This window comes from Rhinatrema bivittatum, chromosome 6, assembly GCF_901001135.1.
Source record: "Rhinatrema bivittatum chromosome 6, aRhiBiv1.1, whole genome shotgun sequence".
In the NCBI taxonomy this organism is placed as follows: Eukaryota; Metazoa; Chordata; class Amphibia; order Gymnophiona; family Rhinatrematidae; genus Rhinatrema; species Rhinatrema bivittatum.
The window spans coordinates 310,481,064-310,507,218 of record NC_042620.1 but is presented as its reverse complement, the minus strand read 5'-3'; the positions used below and the strand labels follow the sequence as shown (position 1 = coordinate 310,507,218).

The following is a 26,155-nucleotide window of genomic DNA, read 5'->3' as shown; positions in this document are numbered from 1 at the left end:
ATCCTTCTCAACCAACTAGCTGATATTGGTATCTCAGGCTCTGCCCTTGACTGGTTCCGCTCATTTCTCAGCAACAGATCATTCAAGGTCAAAATCAATAACAAAGAATCACAGTCAATCAGCTCAAACCTGGGAGTCCCACAAGGTTCTTCCCTCTCCCCAACCCTTTTCAACATTTATCTGCTACCTCTCTGCCTCCTCCTTTCTAAGCTGAAAATCAAACACCTTGTATACGCGGATGACGTCCAAATTCTCATCCCGATTAAGAAATCCTTACAAAATTCTTTAATCTTCTGGGAGAATTGCTTTCATGAAATCAGCGCTCTCCTCACTAAACTCAATTTAGTCATCAACAAAGACAAGACTGAATACCTCATCATCTCCCAGGAAGACAACCCCATGTCTAGAGAGACAGCCTCACCCATAACTGTTCAACCACTAAAAAACTTCAACTCTCTCCCCAACCTCCCTTCAACTATCCTGGACAACCTCAAAAAACTCGGCTTTCGTAAGAGACCTAGGCGTGCTCCTCGACAATCAGCTTAACTTTAAAAGATTTGTAAACAACACGACAAAAGAGTGCTTCTTTAAATTACAAGTTCTGAAAAAGCTAAAACCGCTTCTGCACTCACAAGATTTCCGCCTGGTTCTACAATCTATCATCCTTACCAAAATTGACTACTGTAACTCTCTGTTACTCGGTCTACCAGCTACCACCATTAAGCCTCTACAGATGTTACAGAACTCTGCGGCCAGGATCTTGACCAACTCTAATAAGAGAGACCACATCACACCCATCCTCTACAACCTCCACTGGCTACCGATCAAATACAGAATTCTCTACAAAGTTCTGACCATCATCCATAAATCCTTATACAACTTAGCCCCTATGGATCTCACATATCAGCTACGCACCAACAAATCCACGAGACCGATCAGAAAAGCTTACCAAGGCACCCTTTTTGTCCCTCAAGCCAAAACCTCACTAAGGAATAGGGCACTATCCACTGCAGGCCCTACCCACTGGAATACACTCCCACCAGAACTCAGACAAGACCCCTGCCAGATTTCATTCAAGAAAAAACTGAAAACATGGCTACTCAGCCTAGCATTTCCTTGAGGGCCCACATTGTACTTCCCTCGGCAACCCTGATTTGTTCTATATGTTATTAATTCACCCTTAAATCCTCCCCTATACTCCTCCTTTCTGATCCACTGTTCCCATCCCCGCATCCGCCCTCCTCCCCCTGTACTTTATCGCAACCGAGACAATTATCCGCTTGATTTCATTTTAACATTGATGGCTTTTTTGCATACATCTTGTATAATAAGTTTACTTCTAATACCATGTTACCGAAAGTTTTTATATGTTCTTCGTTCTATGTAATGCTCACAAGCACTTTTATTTGTTCTTCGTTCCATGTAATGCTCTTAAGAAAGTTTAATTGTTTCACTGTAAACCGGTTTGATTTGCATCCAATGCAAGAAGATCGGTATATAAAAAACCAAAAATAAATAAATGTATATATACACACACACATTACTCCCTACCCCATCTTTCATGAATTGAGTGTAGCCCAGAATACAGTAATTGTAGCCCAATCATAATTTTCTGTGTACAACTCCATGACAGCCACTACCTCCAAGTCAGCCCATTCCATGACTGCTTCTAGGTTCAGGTCTGTATTTCCCATGCTGTCAGCCTTGCTTTCCAGATGTTGCCCTTCCTCCCCCCTCCCCATTTTTCTATAAGTGTTTAAAAAGTCACTTAGTTGGGTATTTTTACTTGCCTTAGGGCTTTGCTCACCCATCCCCAACAATCCTAGCTTAGAGGCCTCCTCAGTAGGTTTTGCCATCTTTTTTTTTTTTTTTGACAGCTGGACTCCTGCTTGAGCGGTCCTTGAAACATCATCCCGTGGTCCTGGAAACCATCGGCAAAACCATCTATGTAGTCATTCATCCAGCTGCAGAACGTGGACTTCCCTACCTGACCGGGAAGACCTGTGCACTTATCGGCTTTACTCTCACTCCCACAGTCATAAAGTCCCTTTTCGTACTTCATTTTCTAAGAAATTTTGGAATATATTTCTCATTTGGTACTTGTGGGGGGGGGGGGAAGAGTGTCTTGCTACATGGAACAAACAGCAGTTTAATGCATTTTATTTCCAGGCTCTATGGCAACAAAAGGTGAACATCTCGGGAAGGAGTGTAGATTTTCTTTAGCTACGCTATGATTTTTTTTTTCTCTCGGATGTGCTGCTGCTGTAGGGGAGGAAAGAAAACCTTGGAGTGCCAGCAGGTACAGAGGCTTGTAAGTAGACACAGACAACAAGAGGAATATTGTTTACAGCAGCAGTAGAAATGTGCTAGCACTTAAAAAAAAACACATGAGTAGTAGCAGCAGCAGCAACTGAAAGTGCATCTATTACCTGGGGAAAGGCTCAAAAAGGCCTTTTCCCAATGACAAATCTATATCTGGAGTATCCCCAGCTGTTAACAGGGCAGCCGGTGCTGCCTCCAAATCACCATCACAGCAAGCAACCCCATCTAGCCAAGGCCGTACACTTGCTCCTGCAAAGCAAAATAGCCCCATGCACAGGAAGGAAAGTGGCGATAATGGCGCCGGCAATAAGCTTTATTTCCAAAAAAAAAAGAAATATTGCACTGCATGCTCCTGCAGTGGGAAGGAAAGCAGCGCCAGTACAGAGGCGGCCGCTGTAGCACCACAACCTGCTGCATAAAGATCCCTCCTCCTCTCATGAGTCTGAAAACGAGTGTTGGACTAATCCTCCTCATAACACCTCCAGTCCTAGCATAAAGATGGAGCTGGCAGAGTACCCAGCGACTGAGAAACTGCTGTAATGGGTACAGCTGGGGAAAGGTCACATGGAGGGGAAAAGATGGGAGAAAGTGAAAGTGACAAATCAGCTCTCTCTCTCTCCTTCCAGAGCTGTAGTTCTTCTTGACAGAGGTGGTGATAATGGCGAGGGTGATGACACAGCTAAGGCCACTGGCAGCGATATCAGATCCAAGAGAAGCCCTCCTACCTACAGAAAATAAATTAAAAACAGAAAGGGTTTTCTCCCGCTTCCTGGAGATTGTTTTCGCTCTCACCCCAAGAATCGCTGTTGAGCAAGGGGGGGCCGCTTGCATGGAAGGAGTTACAGTGGAGGCCCAGACCAGGATCGGGTCAGAACCACCACCTCACTGCAGTGCTCGAACAGGTTTCATCTGTTGTCAGTGGCTTAAACTCGCCCCTGCTGTTGCTTCTGCTTGCAAATGCTTGCTGTGATAAGAAAATCAGGTGGCAGAGGTGGAGGCAGTTGTCCTGTACACTTTTGACAATATTGCAATAAACACAATGGATACCACTGTGGTTTTAAGACAAAAGAAAAGTGCAGCTGAACGGTACACACCATAGTTCCAAGATAATGCAAGAATGCAGATCTTTAGGATGTCTTTCAGCCTTTATGACTGAGTGACAGAAGTGGGACAGACACAGCTAAGACGGTAACACCAGTGCACACTGTAGGGTTGTAGCTCGGTCACATCTTCACACTGACCCTGCTGCAAAGACCTTGCAATTGATGGTAAGTTTGAAAAAAAAAAGGGCAAAACATGTTTCAGATAATCAACCAGCAATCAAAAGCAAAACCATTAGGATCACCTCTGTTCCAATTTGTGTATCGCTCCATAGGCAATAGTCCTGCAATGTTGTAGGAAGCGTTAAATATTAGAACAAAACCAGAAGGGAGACCTAGGACTAAGATCCCTAGTGGCAGCAGGAAAGGCAAATCCATATGTTGAGGAATCTCGCTACCGCTGCTTTCAGCAACTAACTGAAGGTGGTGAGTAAAGTCAACTGGGACCTCCCCATGCTGAAAAAAAAAGTTACCTGGCCAACCAAAAGAGACGTACTATAGCCCTATGTAGGGTTAGAGATGGCAGGACCCACCCTGTCAGCAGCATTACTACACCCCATCCAGCAGCTGGGGAGGTGGCCAGGGGGCAAGAAAGGCAAGACTGGCAGTTTAGCTTCATGGGGCATTGACCTCTGGCTGCCCTGGACCTGGCTCTGCGGTAGGCAGACAGAAAAAGAACCATATTATACAATCAGATTCAAGAATGTAAAGCAGGAGAAAGGAAAACAAAAACCGAGAAAGGATGGAATTCTAAAGTGAACTAGGTGACAGCTGTCATGCATAAAACCGATTTATACCTTTTGTAAGGGAAAATTAAAATGATTAAAAAAACAGAAAAGATTGGGAGCCGAAAGGAGAAATGGAAGAGACGAGCCCAATGACTGCAGTATTTGGGAATCCGAAGAGCAGGGTCTGCATCCTGTTCTTTGTGACCTTGGGCAAGTCGCTGTATTATTTCCCCTTGCCGGTACGAAGTTAGACTGCAAGCTCCGTCTGACACAGACGTCTACTTATAGCAACTCCACAACAAAGTGCACGCGGGTCCTCGCATGATGCGCGCATAAACTGCAAAAGATGTGGAAACAGGGAAGCTAAAAGCTGGAAATTATTGGGGGGGAGTGAACACGGGAGGAAAGCGTGGAAAGGGGACTAACGAAACAGGCAAATTACAATGAGAGAAACTAGAGAAAGAACCGGCACATCTAAAACCCGAACAGGCTGAAAGGTGGGGAGAGGAGAATAGCCAAAATATAAAGCCAGGAAACTAAAGAAAGACTCCGACTCCCCTCCCGGTGGAGCAGAGAGTGTTTGGATTAAGGGCGTGCGTGGGTAGAGACCAGGGCTCTGCAGTTTGTGCAGGAGAAAGTGGGTGGAGTAAAAAGGGAGCAGCATAACCTCATTATTGCCTGCAACTCCCTACTCCTCCCAAGCCAGCCTCTCCCTTCCAGAGGGGGGGGGGGACGGACAATCAGACAGGGAAGCCGAGCCAGCGGCTCCTCCTATGCGAGCAGAACCTGAGCAGCGCCGCACGAACCGTAAAGACTCCAACAACCAACCCCCCCAAGCTGCTGCCCAGAAAGGGCACGTTGTGCATTGCAGCTTTAAAGGGACCGGTGATTGACAGTGCATGTAGCAGAAGATGGGGTGGAGCCGCTGGGTGGGGTCAGGGACAGGCAGCTGGTGAGAAGCGAAAAAAAAAAAAAAAAAAAAAAGAGAGAGCAAGAAAGAAGAAAAAAAAATTCTCCTTCTCCCCCCCCCCTGAACGATCGCTAGGAGGAAGGTTTGCCGCAGACAGCCGTGCAGATCCCGAGGACACAAGCCCACCTTGCTCTCAACTGGGAGCGGAGGGGGAAGAGGAGACACCCAGCGGCTCGAGACGATGCACACGGAGGCGCACAAGAAAGTAAGTCCCCCCCCCCCCCCGTCGTTTCCCCGGGGCGGTCCGGCGGCGGCGGGCTCCAGCCTTCTGCCCTCCTCCCCGTGCGCGGGCAGGGTGGAGATCGCCCACCTTGCAGCGCAAGCTGGCTGCCTGCGATCGCCTGGGTGGGGTTTCCTTTCGGAGTGGGGAGAAGGTGGCTGCCGATCCGGGAGGGGGGGGGGAGGTGCGCCAGCCCCCCCCCCCGGCAGGGGACTGTGTGGGAGGGGGAAGGGCGCGCAAGCCTCGCCGGTGCTTCCCCGCCCTTGTCACGTCGGCTCCTTGCAGCTGATCGCCACCGGCGCTGCCGCGAGCCAGCCCCGGACTGAACCTGAGCCCCGTCTCCATCTTGCCTGTTCCGCTCTTAAAGAGACACTGCACCCATTTGGAAGGAGGGAAGTGGGTGCATTGGCTGGCAGGCCTTCAAGGGAGGGAGGGGAAGGAGGAGGGGACAAGTCATTGGTGCTCTGTGAAATCTCTGCATGTGATATGACATTCTTGGTCATTTCTCCTCTCTCTGTACTTTCACTTTCTTCTTTCCTTACCCCCGCCCGGGTTGACTTGGAGGCCGTACAACATCCTTATAAAAAAAAAAACAGCCCATCTTTGATGGGTCTGCACCGTGTGTTTCACACGCTGAGCAAGACATTAACACGGTGCTTTCTGTTCAGGTACTTCCTCTGTGGTAGGGGAGGTGTTCGATCAATACATCTGGGGCAACATTTGAGGATCTGGCAAAATTCCAGCCAAGAAAACAAGACCTGCAAAATTGTAATAAACTGCAGGTGCTGTTTTTGGTTTTAGATTAGTTGTGGAAAATTTCAGCCCGTGTAGAAACTGGTGACATTAGCAGGGTTGCAAAATAACCCAGTTTCTGAAGGGAGATATTAATCTAGTCCTGGCTTTTCCGCTATCCTTCCCCGTTCACTGTTTTCTCTAGTGCAGAAGGCAAATAAAAGCTGCCATAGAACTACAGTTGCCACAGTGCACTTGGAAGTTTATAAACTAGCAATGATCAGAAGCTGGGTCATTTGGCAAATATGTTTTGGGTTTGTTTTTTTTTTGCAGGCAATATGTGGGTAGAAATGTGAGCCTGTAAACATTTTGCAAATGTTTAGCAGGTTCAAGTTAGGGCCTGTGAAACCAATTCCCTTCTATTATAATTTTTTTTTGGTTGAATGGTTGCTTTCTGTAGGTAAAATGTATTCAGTTTGTTTTGGAGGACTTCAAACACATTTAATATACTACAAGGGAAACACTTAATGTCAGTTATCAGGTGAAATAAATATATAGTAGAAAAAGTAGTATTAAACATTGTTTTGAATTTTGGAAGTAGTTCTAGTAAGCTAATCCTACTGCTATAAAAAGGTAAACTGGGGTGCAGCTTTGGCAATTCTTAGTGGAGCCTCCTGTGGGTATCGCAATTGCATGTAGAATACGGGTACAGCTTGACCAGAGAAGAAAGAGACTTTTAGAAACACAGAGGCGTGGCTATAAATAAAACATGCTCTGTTTTTATTCCAAAGGTTAAAAAAAAAAAAAAGTATAACAATTTTTTGTTTCTTTACTTTATTTTATTTATTTATTTTTAGATTTTTATATACCGGTGTTCCTATATGAAATAAAGATCACATCGGTTTACATTGAAACAGAACATGAAAATTGCCAAAAGGCATTACATAGAACAAGGTTATGAAACTTGGAACAGTGTACATAAGTTCAAAATTTAACAAACAAACAAAAAATAGGCAATTGAACCATGAAAAAGGTAAATACTTGTTTGCTCTATCCACCTTGTTCAAATGTTAGTGCATACAGTAATATTTTGTTCTTTTCCAGTTAACAGAATTTAATGCCCATGGTAGTTTTATGTTTTTTAACAAATGTTATGGTAAAATCTGATCAAGCATCTGTGCCTCTATTAAAGGATTAAAGTACACAAAAGATGCTCTTCGGTTTAGAAACAGTGCATATTTTTACCCATGGCTTAAATTTCCTGCATGCAAAAAAAAAAAAAAAGTGTTGCCTGAGTGGTATTCCCATCTGCTTAAATCTGGCCCTTTTTGTCTCGAATGCCAAAGGTATACTGACAGGCCGCTTGCACTTCGGGGCACATGTCGCTCAGTAAAAGGGCGACCTGCTCTTTGTAGTTCTGCAAGACCCTCCTATATGCAGGGAACACAGCTTTTGCTTTTATAGCAGTGTCTGGAGACCTGGGGCTGTAGGAGAGAAGTGCAGGTGGAATTATGGCAGCTTGCCAGCATTTCCTGTTTGATAAAGAACTGTCCTGGTTAGCTCATGCAGATAAAGAGAAGTCTGAAGATGCAGCTGAAGACCTGCAACTCTTACTAGTGGCGATGGGGGGGGGGGGAAGCCGGTTGTAGTCTGGGTGATATTATGTCATACTTTACAAATGTAGGGAGTGCTGTGTTGGCTGAAATGGCAATTTTTGGTTCGTTTTCAGGATGTGTTTTCCCTATGAATTTCGGTTCCTGGTTTGCTTGATTTGTTTCATTCATGAAGAAAAAAAGTATCAAACAACTAAAAAAAAAAAAAGCAACAACCCCCAAAATGGCCAAAAAATGAAAACGAGGCCTCCCACCGTCTGCCTGGAAAAATGCTGGGGCCAAGATCCCCCTTGGCCCGCATTTACCTGGTGTGGTGGGGATCCGCTGGCAAAGCCTAGGCCCAGGCTGATGCTTTGGCCTTGCGTAGGCCGAGAGAGCTGTATGTCGCTGTGACCTCTGCCTTTGCAAGCCAGAGCCTGGACCCAGGCCCAATGCTGTGACTCGACCCGGAGGCCAGGTGTTGATGCTGGGGCCCAGGCCCAGAGCTGGAGCCCAGGCCTCGTAGCTGCTCCCTCGTCTTCTCTTCTGATGCTGTCCGCTGGGCTTGTGCTGGAGTAAATTAACTCCGGTGCATTCATCCCGGCAGTCAGTTCCATTTTGATGTACTGCAGAGGCGAGACACAGCGTAGGCTGCAGCCTAAAGCAGGGGCCACAGCTTATTCCGAGGCACCGGTGTCACACTAGAGTGTAGGCCGTGGCCTCTGCTTTGGGCCTTGGCCTATTCCTTGGGCAAGGTCCCAGCCTCTGGCCTAGGTTTAGGCCCGATGCATTGTCTTCAAACCAATTCAACGAATAAGGTTTGTTTCATTTGGGGGACTCCGGATTCATCTTGGGGCCCTCCCGAATGAAACTAATTGCCCTTATTCATCACATTTTTGCAATTTGTTTGAGTCAAAAGCACATCATTAGGTCAAATATGCTGTGGAGTATTCTGCCACTTGATAGCTGTTGGGGTATTTGGCCTTCTTTGCTTATTGAGTTCTTTGTTTATTTTCTTCATGGCTTGGGCCGTGCTTGGAAAATATATCATGATTTGGAAGGGCAAAACATTGCTCCATCTGAGCTGAAAGGCCCTTCTGCTGTTACTGATCGAGTTGGAGAATCCTAGTGACTGCTGCAATGGATCTAAGTCATCAGTGATGGGAATCCATCTCCATTCTAAGCTAGAATCTTTGATGTATGTCTGACCTTATGAACAGGATTATGGCAAGCTCTTCATTTCTCAGCTAATGATACTGGATATATTTTGAACTGATGCAGTAACCCCTTTCGTGTAAGCAGGATCGCAAAATGCTCGACAGAAAGAAACATAAAATGTTGAGAGAAGCTGAAACTGGGAATGTGCCAGCTTGCTGCACATCAGGTTGTGGGGAGGGTGGGACGTATCCTTGGATTTCAGGTTAATGCCTCCTAGGGGCCAATGCAATAATCTTCGTGGAAAGCGGGCGCTGACTTTTCAGCGCCCACTTTCTTAACGCATGCATGGTGCCCGCAATATGTAAATTAGGGGGTCAGGCTAGGGTCGCTTGCGCGACCTTAGCACCTCCTAGCTAATGCGGCCCGCCGCGGCTGCCGGTTTTGAAGACCGACGCCGGTAAACTCGGCCTCGGTTTTCATAACCTGCCTGTCTGCCAGTAATGAAAATGGCCGCTGAATTTATCGGCAGCCATTTTCATTGCTGGCAGGCGACCGGTTATGAAAACAGACGCTGAGTTTACCGGTGTCTGTCTTCATAACTCGGCGGTCTGCCGAGCTAGCTATTTATTTATTTATTTATTTATTTATTTATTTATTTATTAATTACTTTAAAAAAGAAGTACAGAAGAGCAGTTTTTTCGGATGCGTGTTAAATAGGCGCTATTGCATTAGGGGGTGGATTAGCGCCTATTTAACCCGGGTCCGTCAGCTTGGCTGAGCGCACTGTATTGCATCGGCCCCTTAGTCTGGTGCAGTGGAAGTGCATAGAGCCAGAGGGTGGAGCTCCCTTGTACAGATTCTCAGGTGCTCCGCAGCAGAAAGCTGCAGGGGGCAAAGAGCCTCTGTGCCAGCCAGGCAGAAGCAGAGGTAATAAATCATTTAGTAATAAAACACCTGACAAAAGTGTAAGACCACAAAACTAGCAGTGGGAAGCTTAGTGGGGGGCTTTCGGGGAAGCTGCTGGACAAAACAGCGCTCCTGGGTTAGGGTTGCTTTTGGTGTTCTCATTTCCCTTTTGGGCTCGCAGCTTGGCTCAGAGGGGGCGGTGTGGTGCCATCTTGGCTTGGGGCCCAAGGCATTTGCCCTTCTTGGCTACCCCTTGCGATGGCCTTCGGCAGGACGGTACCCTCCCCCCCAACCTTCACCCCCCACCTTCCTGTCATCCCAGGACTTCTTTATTCTGTTTGCTTTGCCTTTTGTCTGTTGTGTTTGCCTCATTGCTCTTTGGTTCTTGGAGCTGAGGTTTTTAGCTGGAGACGGGCACCTCCCTTGTGCTGCACTGCAGTGCCAGCGTTGGATAGAAGCCTGGGTCCTGTTGTGGGAATTGAACCCACTAAGGTCGTCCTGATGAGCAGCAAACCCAAGTCTGCGAGTGCCGCTGGTGGCAGCAGAGGCAGGGGCAGCACGGAAGGAGGTGAATGTGAGGGACCTCTGCTTGCCCTAAGTAGCCAGTGGGGGAAGCCGAGCCTGCATCTGCTCCGCGTGTGCTGCTGGCTGCAAACCTGGTTGAAGGAGTGGATGGAAGGTCATTTAGTTCCCTGCAGGAGCCGTGAACTGAGTTGATCTGAAGGGAGTGCTGGGCACCGGAAGAAAGAGAGGCTATTTTGTGTGTCTTTTGATTTTATTTCTTTTCATGCCCAAATCAGGATCAAAATATGCTGGGATTTGATGCGCTCCGCAGTCCTGGATGATGTTGTGTACTGCTACTGGGCCAGATGTACCAAAAGGATTTTCCCATTTTTTTTTCCTCCATGGGCAAAATGAAGTATTTTACTAATAATCACGTGAATGCCGTGATGAAACTGAACACCTTCTACCACTTAGTAAAAGTGATAGTTTAGGTATGGAGAACAGGGTTGCATTTACCGCTTAGGGGAAGGAGATGACGGGCTCCCTGCAGAAGATGTGCCACATCTTCCACCCGGATGGCCCTCTCTCCCAGGCTCTGCTCAGCCTACCAGACCCGCTCCCCCTTAAAAGATGCAGGGGATGGCTGGCAGCAATTCTGTTTTACATTGTTTTCAATAACATACAGGCCGATACAGTACAGTGCTCTCTGACGGAGCGCACTGTTAGCCTGCTATTGGACACGCATTTTCCCTTACCCCTTATTCAGTAAGGGGAGGAAAACGCGCGTCCAACCCGCGGCACCTAATAGCACCCTCAGCATGCAAATGCATGTTGATGGCCCTATTAGGTATGCGCACGGCATACAGAAAGTAAAATGTGCAGCCAAGCCGCAAGTGTAAAGACCAAAATGGTCCTTCCATTTCAAGATGTTCATTGCCCAAATGTTCTATGTAACGCCTTAGCCGCGACTGTTCCGTTATATGGAAACCGATACGATTTGATATTTGGTTCAAGAATGTCGGTATAGAAAAATCCTAAATAAATAAATAAGTGCATGCATATACAAAATCCCTCATGCAATCCAACACCAACTACATTCTCCCTCCAAGTCTTTTTTTTTTTTTTTTTTCCCTGTCCTGTCCACCCTCTTTCTACCGCTGTCCTGAGCTTACCCATTGTCTGCCAAAATGATGGTCTCTACCTCTTCAGCTAATAGACCATTTCACACCTGCCCTATTCAACGTTTGTTCTCACAAAACCAGTATACAAACGATTACCCCAATGTAATCCTACCATTGCTATTTTGGGTTGTAACGCTGCAGGTTATCCTAATACTCGTCTGTCCCTGTGCCTTTAAAGGGAGCAGATTTGATAGGATGCTGTTGCACAGGCTTTGGGGGTTCGTGGGAGAGGGCTGCCTGGAGGTGCCGCTTTCACCGTGGCGCCCTTAGGCAGGTGCCTACTCCACCTAATTAGAAATCCAGGCAAGATGGAGAGGTGCCTTGATGCACATAACACAGATGTAGGCTTATAGGTGGTGGTTCTCTAGCACATGCCTGCAAGGGTTTGGCTAGTAACCCCTAGCTGCTAGGGTTGTCTGCAGTGGATTTATTTGTTGTTTTTTTTATCTGGTTTTTATATTCCACTTTTCAGCCCTTCAAAGCGGATTACATTCAGGTGCTGTAGTTATTTTTCTGTCCCCAGAGGGCTCACGATCTAAGCTTGTACCCGAGGCAATGGAATAAATATCACTGTGACGTGGAGGCACGTGGTGTATGCATTCATACGTGGTTTGTAAGCTGCGTAGCCAAGTCATAGCTGGCCTTCTGCCATCAAGGAAGAATGGTTTCCCTCTGAGGTGACTGTCCAGTCTTGCGCACTGGTACTCATTCGGAGGCCGATGCATGTCCCCTGCAGTATTTAAATGAGGAAAATCGGGGCAGCGTGTTTTAAAAAAAAAAAGTGTCGGGCGCTCAAAAGTTTATTGCATCCGGCGGCCGCAGCTGCAACAGGTGCTCAATACGAGCTTAGGGTTTTGGTTATTTTGCTGAGGTGCTGATTTCAATGCTGAAGTTTTATTATATCAGGTGCCCATTGCTAGGGGGGATCTAAATTGTGCAGTCATAAGAAAGGGGCGCTTCCTTTTGATGAAATCAAGATACATGTCGTTTTCTCCATCGCAAGCTGTGAATTTAAGAGTCGGGATGATACTAAGGAGGAGGACACATGTATCGCAGCACAGAGCACATTTTTTTTTTAAATGTTTCTCATGAGCACTTGACTGCGAGTTTGCTTTATTTAATTTTATTTATTTGCATATTTATATACCACTAGTTTTCCATGAGGTAGTTCACCGCGATGTATAACAAACATAACATTATCATTCACATGACTTTACAAAATAAAATCAAAATATTTATTAAAATTAAACGCTTCTTTTAAAATAGGCTTCAGCTTTTTTCGAAAGGACTTCAGGTCCTTTTCAAGACATCATTCGAGAGAGAGCGATCCACAAAAGTGTAGGCTGCATCATGGGAAAAGGCACTAAGACGAGTAACTCCGGCACTGGTGGTGCTTTTAACAAATTATCTGTCTGCGATCTCCAGAGCTGGAGTTAAAATTCCCTGTGTTTTTTTAAAAAATGGGCACGGGACGCCCAGCCTTTGGACGTGCTTTCCTCCATCAGAGGGTAATTGTTAATGTCTTCATCTACATGGAATTTACATGCATTGGGCGCTATCGGGTACACACGTTTTGTTTTGTGCATCCAAAACGTGCACCCTATCTCCTTACTACATCAGACACTATTAATGGGCACCCAACCGCGAATAAACCTGTGCACCAGGCTGGACGCAACTTATTGCATCAGCCAAGTGACAGCATCTGCAAAAAAAACCCAAATTCTTTAGATATTCACACAAATAGATACGCTATCCTAGCAAAAACTGTCCATTTGTTGCTTGGATTGTCTGGTCCATAACAGCTATAAATTTTAAAATCGAACAGAAGTGTGAACAATAAATATTTTGTTAAATAATTAACAGAAAGCATATAGATACAGGGAACCTCTTTATAAACTACAATGAGAGTATATATTAGACGTTTCTCTCATTCGCCCACCTGTAGAGTGCTAAATAGCGATTTGTTACAGAGGAAGATTAGAAAGCACCAGTTCCAGTACAGATTCCTGGAGCACTGCATTATTTACCTTCCTCCCTTAAGAGAACTGACCAGTTAGTCATACTCCCTGTTTCCTGTCTCTTTTTAACCAGTTCACAATCCAAACAGTGGTGCAGCCATGGCCCACCCATTTAGGACTCAGGATCACGCAATTAGGGCTGCCCGACACCAGGGGAAGAGGCCTGCAGGTAGCCTCTGTGGTCCTCCATCCCATGGCGGCTGCAGAAAAGGTTTGGCAGTGGCTGAAGAAGACGCCATGTGTGTGTGTTATGTGTGTGTGTGGTAGCCTGAGCTATAGGGCTTCACAGACAGAACATATCGTCTCTGCACAGTGCACCTCCCTCTGTTCAGGGTGCCACCTAGTGGCCACAGACAACATAACAGTGTGACCAACCTTTTTTATATAGAGACTTTTTTTTTTTTTTGCAGATTAGTATTAACTTTTTATTTGAATTATATTCTGCCTCTCAGGCACTTCAAAGTAGATTATATTTAGGTCCTGTAGGTATTTCCCCTGTCGCCAGAGGGCTCACAATGGAGGGTATAGTGACTTACCCTCCTGCACAAGGAGCAGCAGCAGGATTTGAACCCCCTCTATCCACTGGACTGCCCTTCATGCCGAATGAGTTTTTTAAAACTGAGGAGGATGCTGCATCGACTGGGAATCGAACCCTGGTGAACTGCGCGAGAGGCATCTGTTCTCACCACTTCAGCCCCGAATGCTTACTAAAACCTGCTCTAGCAGTTCAATGACGATTGAGCTGTAATTGCCATGGGTATGTGCTCGGGCAACACGGAGGGTAGAGCCTCCTTTCAGAGCTTCAGATCTACCATACCCTTCTTCTAAACAACAACCTGATTCTAGCTTTGCTCTCTTATCGATTAATTCTCTTAGTCTTTATTCCTAATCTCATTCCTTATAGTTTCCCTTTCTCTAGAATTAAAAAGGAATGCACCTTACATCATGGCCCATCTTTTCTTTTAAAAGATAAGCTGTCCAACTGGAAATGAGCAGAAAGAAATCTCCCAAAAAATGAAATGAGGCTTTTTCTGATTATTCTTTTTAGCAATTCTCCTGTGCTTTCTATGCATCCTTGAGTAGCCACAGCCAGTCACAAATCACCTCATGCTCACTGAATTGATAGGTGGAGAAGGTGTTTATTTAATGCTATTTTTTTGACTTGGAAGGTCTCTCCTGTGCCTTATTGGGCTTCCAGCTCAATCCAGAACAGATTGAGCACCATGGGCCTCCCCCCAACCCCCATCAATTTCTGTCCTTTGGCCAGAGTTTACAGTCTGTGGCTTTCTCCAGAACCTAGCAGACTTGAGTTAGAGACGGAGTCGATCTTTAGGTGCCATGGTTATGCAGTGGCTGGCATTCCCCTGTCTCCCTTCCTGCTGCTGCACGACATCCCCTAGGAAGCAGAAGCCAGGCTTAGGAGCGGACTGCAGATCTCCTTTTATGTTAATTGTAAAGTCACAAACGACATCTCGCACACGCACACACGCGTGAAATTGCGAGGTAGTTTTGTGATACTGTTTGGAACGTGGCAGAGTTAGTGTAGCAGCACATGTTGTGAGGGATTCTGTAATGCCATTACTTCGAGCTGCGTGGGCTCTGTCTGATTTTTGCATTAAGTTTTAAGATTTTAGTTCCACTTTTCAAGGCTTTGCGTGGCATGGCTCCTTTCTATTTGTCCTATCTGTGATGTTCCCACTTGATCCTTAAGATCCTCTCAACAATGTCTGCCAAGTGTACCTGGGATCTATGAGGCCAGGTTGCAAAGGTTTAGATCTAGGGTGTCTTCCGTGGCTGCTACTAAGCCTTGGGACTCCCTTTGGTTAGAAATTTGATGATTTGACGATTGAAGTTTTGCAAACATCTTAAGGCCTTGTTTTCTCATGGTTTATGGCCTAATGGGTGAGAGTGTTCATGTTCTAGAAACACAGAGGACACAGCGATGCCTAAAAAGCAATTGTTAAAATGTCTTGACTTGCTCTTAGACTTTATTCATCCATTTTATTTCACATCTAAATGTGAATTACAAAAAAGTTTTAAAAAGTATTTCTTGCTGGCCAACATGCCCCCTTCCCTTTCCGGAGATATTGGGCATGGGAGGGCTGGGGGAACTTCACTGCTCTTTTATTTTTGTCACAGTTCTGAAATACTGGACTGGTACACATTGCTGAATGTAGGAGGCGCTCATGCACAGTCTCTCAGAACCTGGACATTTGCAGTGAGCACAGAAGAGCTAATGCCTACTGCTGGAAATAATTTGAATAAAAGAAATCAGTCTGTAGTTTGTGACCCTTGGGTTGCCCATTTTGTTTGCTTCTTGACTGGAAGAATATTATGAAGTGGGTTTTACAGACAACTTTTTATTCTGAGTAATATAAAGAGAATTTAAAGCTTTCTAACAATATTTTGGGCTTTCATCTTTTCTGCTAGTTACAGAAATTAAAACTTCTGGGGCAATGTTCTGTTGGCTTAGTTGGTTAAAAATAACTTATTGATCCGCTCATCTACTGGACTGCGGAAAATCTTCTGTAAAGTCCAAGCTTCTTCCTTCCTGTGACATTATCAGAACCGAGTAGTAATTTTTGTGTGGTTACTGATAGGAGAAAAAGGAGAATGGCCAACAGATTACCAGCTGGAAATCACATTGGGCGGGTGTGAATATTGAATTAAATGTGGCTCCTGCTTAATTTGTACAGTAAAGAGTTGGAGGACACACTCCCTGGGGTGCTGACGTTTTATGGTGGTGGTTAGATGAGGCCTCTCCAGATTTGTTGTTTTGGGTTTTAGAGATTTCGGGTAAGATGGAATAAAGGGTTCTCCCGTCCTCTCTGTGGGTAGTTACTGTCTGCTGGGTTCAGGTCATCGGTGCCAGGTCGAGCTAGTAGCCTAGTCTCTGACACACAGCTATGATGGTTATAACCTGGCACTGTGCCCGAGTGACTCCTGCTCATCTTTGTGAGCATTGCTAGGTCCCAGTGGGGGCAGGCTGTTTTAAGTGCACTGTTGTGGAGCAGGTCCATCACACAGGTGGAGGTATCTGCTCCTTTCACAGGGAGTTTCGTGACTCGGGATCATGTTTTTTTTTTTTTTTTGTCCTGTGAAGTGGAAGGGCTTGAAAAGCAAGACTGCAAATCCATCCAGACAAAACCCAGCCTGGTCCAGTCCATTTTTAGTGAGCTGAAAGTGTTTGACACTCTGTGGGATTGTTTGAGGGTCACACTCATGGCTTTAGGTAGCATGTTTTTAGTCGGGCAAGAGAGATTTGAATTCAATGAGTGCTTCCTGGTTCCAAAAAAGTTTCCATAATGATGTGTACCTTTTATGTACTCTTAGTGTTTGGTTTTTTGACTTAACACATGGTTGTGCCTTTTTTGTTTTATGTTATTATTTTATGTTAATTTAAGCATTTATTTACTTCATAATTTTTAGAATGTTCTTGATTATTTTTATGTGCAATTTTTATTTATATGTATATCTGTGTACATAGATCCACATACACCGATTCTTTTGAAGGAGTTATAGTATAAATATTTTTAAGAATTGTTATTAATTCTATAATGCTTTTCATATAAATAAAATCTTTTTAAGTTCTGAATGTTTCTGAAAATGTGCAACAAATGATCCCTGTAACCTTTTGTGGGCTGTGAGCACAATAAAATTTCCCATGTGCTTTGCCGTGTACAAATCTGTGCACAGTGTTCTTTGAAACCCCATTTGATTTTTTTTTTTTCCCCCTTTTTCTCGTGTGTGTGCACAACTTAGGAAACATTTTGGCAATGACCCCTGGGGTGGAATGTATGCTACCAGGTTTGTGGCCTAATCTGTAGGATGTCTTCTAAAGGGAAGAAAGACGAGGGGACAGCAATATTTAATAATATTCATTATTATTCAGTTATAGTTGAATAAAGTGAGGCCCATGAAGACAGAATGACTTAACCTAAGGAATAAAAATGTCAGTGAGCTGGTGTTGAAGTGTTCTAACCCCTCGGCTGTATCTCCTCTACAGTGTTGGCATTTTATATGTTATGTAGTAGTGCGTTTTTAAGTGTGGGTTCACTAATACTGTGAGCAGATTTTCTGGTAGCTGTAGAGCAGAGATAGTAGTGTCGTGTTTTTTGGTTTTTTTTTTCCCCAAACTGACCGTGCTGGAGGGTGACTCTGAGCACCGGGAATCATTTTATCATTTTAAAGACAATATGGTGAGTTAGAAGGACAAAGCAGCTCGGGTCTCTGAAACTGCCTAGGTATGAGAACATTTCAGGAGAGCGCATTATGGCTGAATCTTTGCTGTGCCACTCAATCCCCCTCCTCCCCATCCTCACAGGGGAGGCAAGGGAATTTTTTTTTTTTTTTAATTGAAGTAAAAACAAAACAAATTGTGCCGCAGATGCCAGTGAGAGAGAACTCCGGGGTGTGCCCTGGCTTCACAAAGCTGCCATACTGGGAGGAGGAACGCTCACTTGGGTCTGGTGCCACGCAACAGCACTGCTGGTGAGATCATTCTTTGGGAACCGCACCCGGCGTCGCCTTCCTCCCGCTCCTCAGACCATATCCCAGATGTATTGCATGACAGCGATGGGTTAGAAGATTGTTTCAAATGTGGCTGTCACTGGCTTGTGACGCAACATGAAACACATGAAATCCCTGTGTAAACATTCAGTGTGAGACTTGCAGCTTTATTCCTTATCCGCTAGGGCTCTGGCAAAGCAGGTATTCAAGTGCATCATGGGAAAATAGCACACAGATTTACCCTTAAAAACTGGCACTGGTTCAACTTGCATGTAAGGAACATATTAGTTAATAACTATTTTAATAGTTGCCATCCATGGCCATATGGTTAAAGAGAAGTTTTTAATTGGAGGGTTAGTTGGGTTCAGGGGGATATTGTCTCTGTTTTTTTTTTTTTTGCTGATAACAAAAAATTAAAATAATATTCTTAATACATGCAATAAAAATTTTTTTTTTATTTTTGTGTCGGCGTCTTGGATTTTGTTTTTATTCATTTGAGTAGTAGGTTTTGACATTTGTAACTTTTTTGTTGTAATAGTGCTTTTCTTTTTTTGGGGGGGGAGGGGAAATTACTGAGATATATTAACGAATGAATTTAGAGGGGGCATCTCTAGGCAGAGAGAATGCCCCTCCCTAATCAGAGTAGCTTAATATTATGGTTCTTGGTTGTCAGAATAAGATGTTATTTCCCAGAAAGCATCCGAACTGTGTAGAGGTTTTTTTTTGTTTGTTTTTTTGTGCTGTTATTAAAACACAACTTGAGCAGCTGTAGCCACGTAGCTGGTTTTAATATACTTGCTTGGTTGTGTTACTCCTGGTGCGTAATAGATGGGGAATATTTGTTGTGAATTCCCTTCATGTGTTCCCAGCAGACTTGTTGGGAGGTGCTTCGAAAGCAGTGGATGATTGCAGGAGGGGGCCTTGCTAAGGGAATGCAAGACTTGGAAGTGCCTCCGCTGCATTTCATACTGTTAACAGGGCTGTTGTGCAAAACCAGAAGGGTTGTGCATGGGTGATCGAGAACAACTCCACTACAGTTGCGGGAAAAGGTAAACAAAACATCTAAGAGTAGGGTCAAAATCCTTTTTAAAAAGAGCTGTATTGGTCGCCAAACCACTTCTGATCTGTAGTAATCCTATTCGGTTCATCTTTTTAAAAAGTATTTTGACAAGGCCTGAGTCTTTTAAAAGAGCATACAAATGTGGTACCTGAAAGTCGGGGAAGTCGGGTGGACTGCTAGTTACCCTCCGTGGCATACAAGTTACAAAATCATCAAAAAGGAAAGCGGAAACCATACGATTATGGGAGAAATGGCAGAACGCCAGGTTTCCATGGCATCCAAACCTGAGATGCATAGTGTTTGAGCGGTCAATATTCAAAAGCCATTTAGATGGATAACTTTTTTTAGTTATCCATTTAAATTGCAGAGTTTTGTATATTCATCCTCTTATCCAGCTAAAATCTAACTGGATAAAAGAGGCATCCCAGGGCATTTCGGGGAGGAGTTGATCTGGCTAACTTAGCCGATTTTAAACCAGCTTGTTAGCCGGATAACTTTACACCTGCTTCAGGTAAATAGTGCTATCAAATACCAGGGCTGCACCCTCCTATCCCCCATATCTAAATCATCTCCCTGCTGAGAGCAAGTTGTCCCTTCACCTGCTCTGAATGACCCTCTGAATGTTTTACCTCCAAGGTGAGTATGGAATGTGGAAGCCATGTCCTGTCACTCACAGATGACCTTGATGACTTCATCAGTGCTTGGTAGGGATGTGAATCGTGTGATCAATCGTCTTAACGATCGATTTTGGCTGGGGGGAGGGAAATCTGATCGTGATGTTTTTGTTTTTTGTTGTTTTTTTAAATCGTAAATCGGGGGAGGGCGGGAAAACCGGCACACCAAAACAACCCTAAAACCCACCCCGACCCTTTAAAACAAATCCCCCACCCTCCCGAACCCCCCCCCCCAAAATAGGAAATTTCATTTTAGATCGTTTTCCAAACAGAATGAGTTAAATTTGGATGACATTTAGTCAAAATTTCATTTTGAAAACCTATTTAAAAAAAAAAAAAAAGTTGCTGGTCAGGTATGGGCTGAGGCCAGAAACAGGGGGCCTTGCCTAGAGAACAGGCCAACTCCCAAAGCGGGGGTCTCTGCTTTCGCCAGGGTACAACTCTGGCCTAGGCATAGGCTACGGCCTCTGCCTGAGTGAGACACTAGGGTCTAAGTCGAGGCCCAGGAAACTTTCCGATGAATGTCCCCTCCAGTACTTACCAAATCCGCTGTGTCCTGGTCCAGTCCCGATGACTGGACCCAGCCCAGAGGCCCAGTCCTGACACTTGGACCTCTGCGCAGGGTCAGGCCCAGGCCTTAGAGCTCATCTTCGGAGCAATGATCCCAGCAGATGGCATCAGTTGGTGAAGAAGAGCTCCAAGGCCTGGGCCTGACCCTGGGAAGAAGTGCCTGGTGTTGGGACCCAGCCACTGGGCCTGGGCCGCAGCCTAAGCTTCAGGTCCAGACCTCAAAACCTGGGCCTTGGCTGAGGTCACGGCAACCTACTGCGGCCTAGGCCTACACAAAGCTGAAGCTTCAGGATCAGCTGACCCAATGTCTAGGCCCAGGCCGAAGCCTCTATCTTGGCCTAGGCCCTGGCTTTGGATTCCCCTCCCGGATCAGGTAAGTGGGAGCCGGGGAGGATCCTGGCCCCTGCATTTTTCTGGGCAGGAGGGATGGGGGGGGGGGGCACAAGAGACCTGTTCCTTTCTCTCTCTTTTTTTTTTTTCTTTTTTTTGTGTTTTTTCAATCTGTTGTTTTAAAAGTAATGAAATAAATATTTCACGAAACAAAATTCATAAAGAAAAAGCCCCCCCCCCAAAAATGAAAGAAAAAACAAAACTATTTTTCCCCCTCCCCTCCCCTACTCTTTACATTCATAAAACATAAACACGTAAATATAAAACAAACAAAAAATACAAAGTTAACAAAATGCCTCTACATAAAATAAAGCTTTTAAGCTTTTTCCTGAAAGCTTTGACATGTTTCCCCACAAATCTCAGCTGACTATTCCAAAAAACTGGACCGGAAAAAGAAAAAGCCCTACTTTGTGTATTTCTTCACTGAAAGAAATGACAGCAAATTTTTTCCTAAAGAATGCAGAGAACATCCAGGAACATACCAAACCAATTTCTCTTTTAGAGAATTCTACTTTTCTCCATAAAGCTGTTTTTTTTTTTTTAAACTTTGATCTCCACTTAGTGGGAAGCCAATGAAGCTCCTTTAACGCTGGACTAATATGAGAATTAACCAGAGTACGAGTCAGCACCCGAGCGGCAGCATTCTGTAGCGGCTGAATAGATCTGATCACACTTTGTGGAAGACCAGAGAAGAGACTATTACAGTAATCAAGCTGACCATTCGATAGATTGCGTTACAGCTCTAAAAGATTCTGAAGACTATCTTTTCAATGGCTTAGTAATTTCAAGGTGTAAAAACCTGCTTTGACTTTATTCTTAACATTACATTTCAGAGTTAGGCTAGAATCTAGAATGATACCCAAGTTCTGTGCTTCGAACTGCAATGGTTGGGGAAGGTAAGGATTATTATAATGCTCTCCTCATGGGCCTCCCAGTGAATCTGATTAGGTCAATGAATATTGTTCAGAACTCAGCAGCATGCTTGCTCACAAGAGCATATAACGCCTGTACTATCAGCCCTACATTGGCTCCCAGTATAGTTTAGAATTCAATATAAGATAATCATACTTGTTCATAAATTACTCCAGAATGATTCCGTTCCATGGTTCAGTTCTACCCTCTGAATTTACAAACACAGTCACGTTCTCCAAACTGAAAATAAGTCTTCTAGATACTCCCGCTATTAAAATTGCCCATCCATAAGTATTACAAGAGAGAGCATTCACGGTGACAGCAACCGAAATATGGAATTCTGTCCCCAGACTGACGACATGCAGCAGAACTTTAAAAAAAAAAGGCCCTGAAGACATCTGTTTAAAATTGCTTTTGAAGATGTAGGAGCCTTCTTACTATACAGCAGGCTTTTTGACACTTTTGTTATTAATTCCAACATGTTATGTTTATTATGTCAAATGTTTTATTGTATGTGTTCTGCAACCTGCTATGAACTTTGGAATTAGTGAGCTAGAAATGTATATTTTAAATAAATGAAAGTATGATAGTTCTTATCAACGGCGGATTCCTGATGATGACCGGCCCGGGGATTCGCCGCCCAGGCCGGCCCAGGAGATACCACGTGGTCTGCCGAGCGCGACTCTGTCACGGGTGTGACCGGCCCACCAGGGGATGCCTGATTTTCCCCCCCCCCCCCCGATAGGCCAATCCGCCCCTGGTTTCTATGTTCCTAAGCCACATGGCTGTCAGTACTGAAATTACATCTCCTGGGAGTTTAGTTTAGTTTAAAACAACTAGAATTGGTTGCTATCTTGTTCAAGTTATGTAGGCTCAAGACTGTTCTATCTGGGTTTTCCTGCGAGTAATTCATCTTGAGACCAATTTGCAAACACATGTAGGCCCAGTGTATTGCATTAGGTGTGTGCAGTCATTTGAAATGCCATGGGAATTTGTTTCATTTTTAAATGGAAAAGATATGAAACCATTTTTTTGTTTCAAAAATGAAAACGAAACAAAAAAATTAAAGGAACTGGGACAACCCTCCCTCCCAAAACAGAATGAAAACCAAAAATTCCAGCATGTACCCCTGTATTTCATCCAAGCCCTGTGTGTGTGGGTTTTTGGTTTGTTTTTTTTTTCCAAAAACTTCACTCTTGTCAAGGATGCTCCATGTGTCTCTTCTCCACATCATCTGCAATGAGGGTGCATTTAGTAACAGCCCTTGCTGGACATCAGCTTAATAGGACCTATGCTGCAAAGGGACTGTCTGTTCAGCTGCTTTCTGCCAACTCAGGTGAATGCTGTGTGCTTTAGATTTTCACTTCTTGGCCTGGATGAGTGAGCAGCCCCCAGACTTCAGTGCTTCTGTGGGATGAGTACAGCTAACAGCCTTGGCCAGTACCACTTCTCTGCAGCAGCCTGGAGATTAATGTGACCTCTGGGAGAGGAAGCATGGTACCACACCCAGGTGCTGGGGGGGAGGGGAGCATGCAGGAACCGAGAGAGGGACAGAGTCTCACACGTGCGTGCGGCTGGGCTCAGCGCACTGCATTGCATCGGCCTCTCTGTTATGCCAAAGGAAGGGCTGTATTCAACTTTTTAACTCTCTCAAGGCATTGATTTTCAAAGTCCCCACAGGGTGAGAAGCCTGCTAGAACCTATATCTGTGTATCTTCCCCACCAAGGGCAGGGAAACATCCCTCGTGGAATCTGCATTATTGATCAGTGTTAAGGTTAATACATGTAGAGGGGAGGTACGGGTGTTGCACACATGGTAGAAGTGTTCAGGCTGGGGATATATTTACATGGAGAAGGCTTTAGGTAATCTGATTTTTCCCTAAACCTACAGAGCTAAGAGTGGAAGCCATTTGATCACTATGAATCATTTTTGGTTTTGTTTTTTTTTTTTTTTAAATAGATTTCAATACATGGAAGTTCTTTTGACTTCCGAAATGTAAAAAAAAGGTTCCTGTGAAATCATATGTGGGTGCATTAAATATTCTTGCCTATGAAAGTGGAAGCCGGGGAACACAACGGCAATGAACTTTCTAATCCAAATTCAGATACTGGACCATCAGATGAGGGCTGCGCTGTACATTCAGAATTTATAGGAAGATGTTTGGACTCGCGGCATCCTTTCCTTCCCATGGCCTTGTTAGAGATACCTGCTACCTCCTGGATAGACCTGAAAACTTCCATCCATCTTAGGTGTTTGGATAATTGCCAGGTTCTTGTGGCCTGGTTTGGCCACTGTTGGAAACAGGATGCTGGGCTTGATGGACCCTTGGTCTGACCCAGCATGGCATGTTCTTATGTTCTCTTCCTTGCTTGCGTCCCAGCCTCTCATCACAGACCCCCTTTCCCACCTACCAGCAACCATGCCCTGCACATTTGGGCCCCCCCCCCCTCACCTCAAAGCGAGTGTCTGAGGAAAGAGAAAACAGCATTATCGAGGGCCTTTCTAAGGCGCGCCAACAGTTAGGAATCGCTGGCCAGCGAGTGCGATGTGCTGGCTTAGTCTGACTGGCTTGGCATGAGGCTTCTGTTCCACGTTCATGAAGCTGACTGGTGTGGATTGTGAGCTGCTTTGGATTCGCTTGGACCCCCTTGCCTTCAGAGTAACTCGTTGTTGCCATTCTGTAGGTGGGGAGAAACAGATTTATGAGGCTGGAGGAGTCCATTTGTACCAGAAACATGCATGTGTCTAAAACAGGGCTTCCCAAACTGTGGGTCACCACCCCGAAATGGGGGTCGCAAAGCCTTCAGTTGGGGGTCACGAGTACCTAAAATGGCTGCCCTCATCAGGCACCAGAAACATTAACTGTGGAAGTTATCATGGGGCCTGCGAGTCAGCATGTATGTTACAGGCTCTGCAGTGGCACTTCCCTCACATGAGTTTTTGTGGCAATGGGGGAAACCCCTGTCCAAGATGGTATCAGGAACTGCAAGGTCTGGGCACCTTTGCACTGAATTTCATGACTAATGCTGCTGTCGCTTACAGATCACTGTTGGGGGCTCAGGACAAGCCATGAAGGGAGGGGAGGGCTGAGTGTGGATGTCAACAGACAATGACACTGTTCTGCTCTCCTCATCCACCCCGTTGCCTACCCAAGAGAAAAATGCTGCCCCCATCATCAGCCTGCACTGTTGCTGCCGGTTGTCATCCACCATTAGCCTGAGTCCCAAACGACTGGTACATGTAAGAGAGGGTTTGGAGATGAAGGTGCCAGTGCAGGGTTGGAGGGGAGGCTAGGAGGTGAGAGAGAAGGGATGGGGACGAGAGGAAAGCAATGACACAGTATTAGTTGGAGGTTACAAGAAGGATGGGGTGACAGGGGTGGAAAACAGCTGGAGTGGGTGAGAGAGAAGGGACAGACTGGGGAGGTGAGTTCACTGGAGAAGACGGAGGTTGAGGTGGGGGTCTTTTGGAGGGGTTGGAGGTTAAGGGAGACAGTGGAGGTTGAGAGAGAGGATCGACTGAAGAGGGTAGAGGTTGAGAGACAGTATCAGCTGGAGTGTGGGGAGTGAATTTTTTTTCCCATGTGAATTTTCAAGAGCTAAAATGGGATCACATTGGCTAAACGTTTGGGAAGGGCTGATGCCAAACATGTAGAATGCTTGGCTTTCCATAGGGCCTCCACAAGGTCTGATTTAAGATCTGGTACCACAATACCACATACACTATGGATGAGTATATTCACGTTTTTATATCTTTTTAATAATCTTGTTTTGTTCAGGGGGCCCGTTCCTGACAGTAAGATAGGACTTCCCAAACTGTGGGTTGGGGTGTCAGAACCTTCATCTGGAGTCACAAGTGCCTGAAATGGCCGTGTTCTTCAGGCACAGAAGAAACACCAGTATAGGGCCTGAGAGCTGGCGCATAGGCCCTGCAGCGGCCCTAACTTTCCATCAGTTTTGTGTGACAATAAAGTTCGGCACAAGAAGAGACTGGAGTCACTGCAGGGCCTGTCAGCTTTTATTGGCTCACAGGCCCTGTGCCGACTTTAGTTACTAATTCTGCTGCTGCTTGTAGATCACTGGCGGGCCCAGGACCAGCCTTGAGGGGAGGGGAAGGGAGAGGATGACTGACTGTGCACGGGCTGGTGAAGCTTGCCACTATGTTTCTCCTCTCACCCACCACTGAACCAGAGAAAAATGTTGCTTCTGTTATCAACAAGCCCTCTCTTCCCACCAGTTGTCATTCACCTTGAGCCCCAGCCCCTAAGGGAAATGTTGCAGCCAGCGGCGGACTCACAATGTCGGACCGGCCCGGGTATTCGCGGCCCAGGACATGTCACGTGGTCTACCGAGCGCGGCTCTGTCACGGCCGCGCACAGCAGACCATGTGTCTGGAGCGATCGGCCCACCGGGGATGCCCGATCCCCCGATAGGCCAACCCGCCCCTGGTTGCAGCTGGCCCTGGTCCAACAGGATGCTTAGAGAAAGGTCTGTTTTGAAGGTTGGGATCAGATGCAGAAGGGGTTGACTATGGAGGGTTAGAGAGGGACAGTGAAAGAAGATTGCCTGGAGGATGTGAGAGGTGGGGCTGGGAGGGGATGGGGGATGA

General features: G+C 45.5%; 1 protein-coding gene across 1 annotated transcript in view; it reads left to right on the top strand.

Annotated features, from left to right (window-relative positions):
- Positions 1 to 4,655: 4,655 nt before the first annotated feature.
- Positions 4,656 to 26,155, top strand: part of KLF8 (Kruppel like factor 8) — a 305,491-nt gene continuing 283,991 nt past the window's right edge. The window contains exon 1 of the mRNA XM_029607458.1: positions 4,656 to 5,325. Within this exon, the coding sequence (XP_029463318.1) occupies positions 5,302 to 5,325 (24 nt within the window). The 5' untranslated portion in view covers positions 4,656 to 5,301. The remainder of the gene's footprint in view (positions 5,326 to 26,155) is intronic.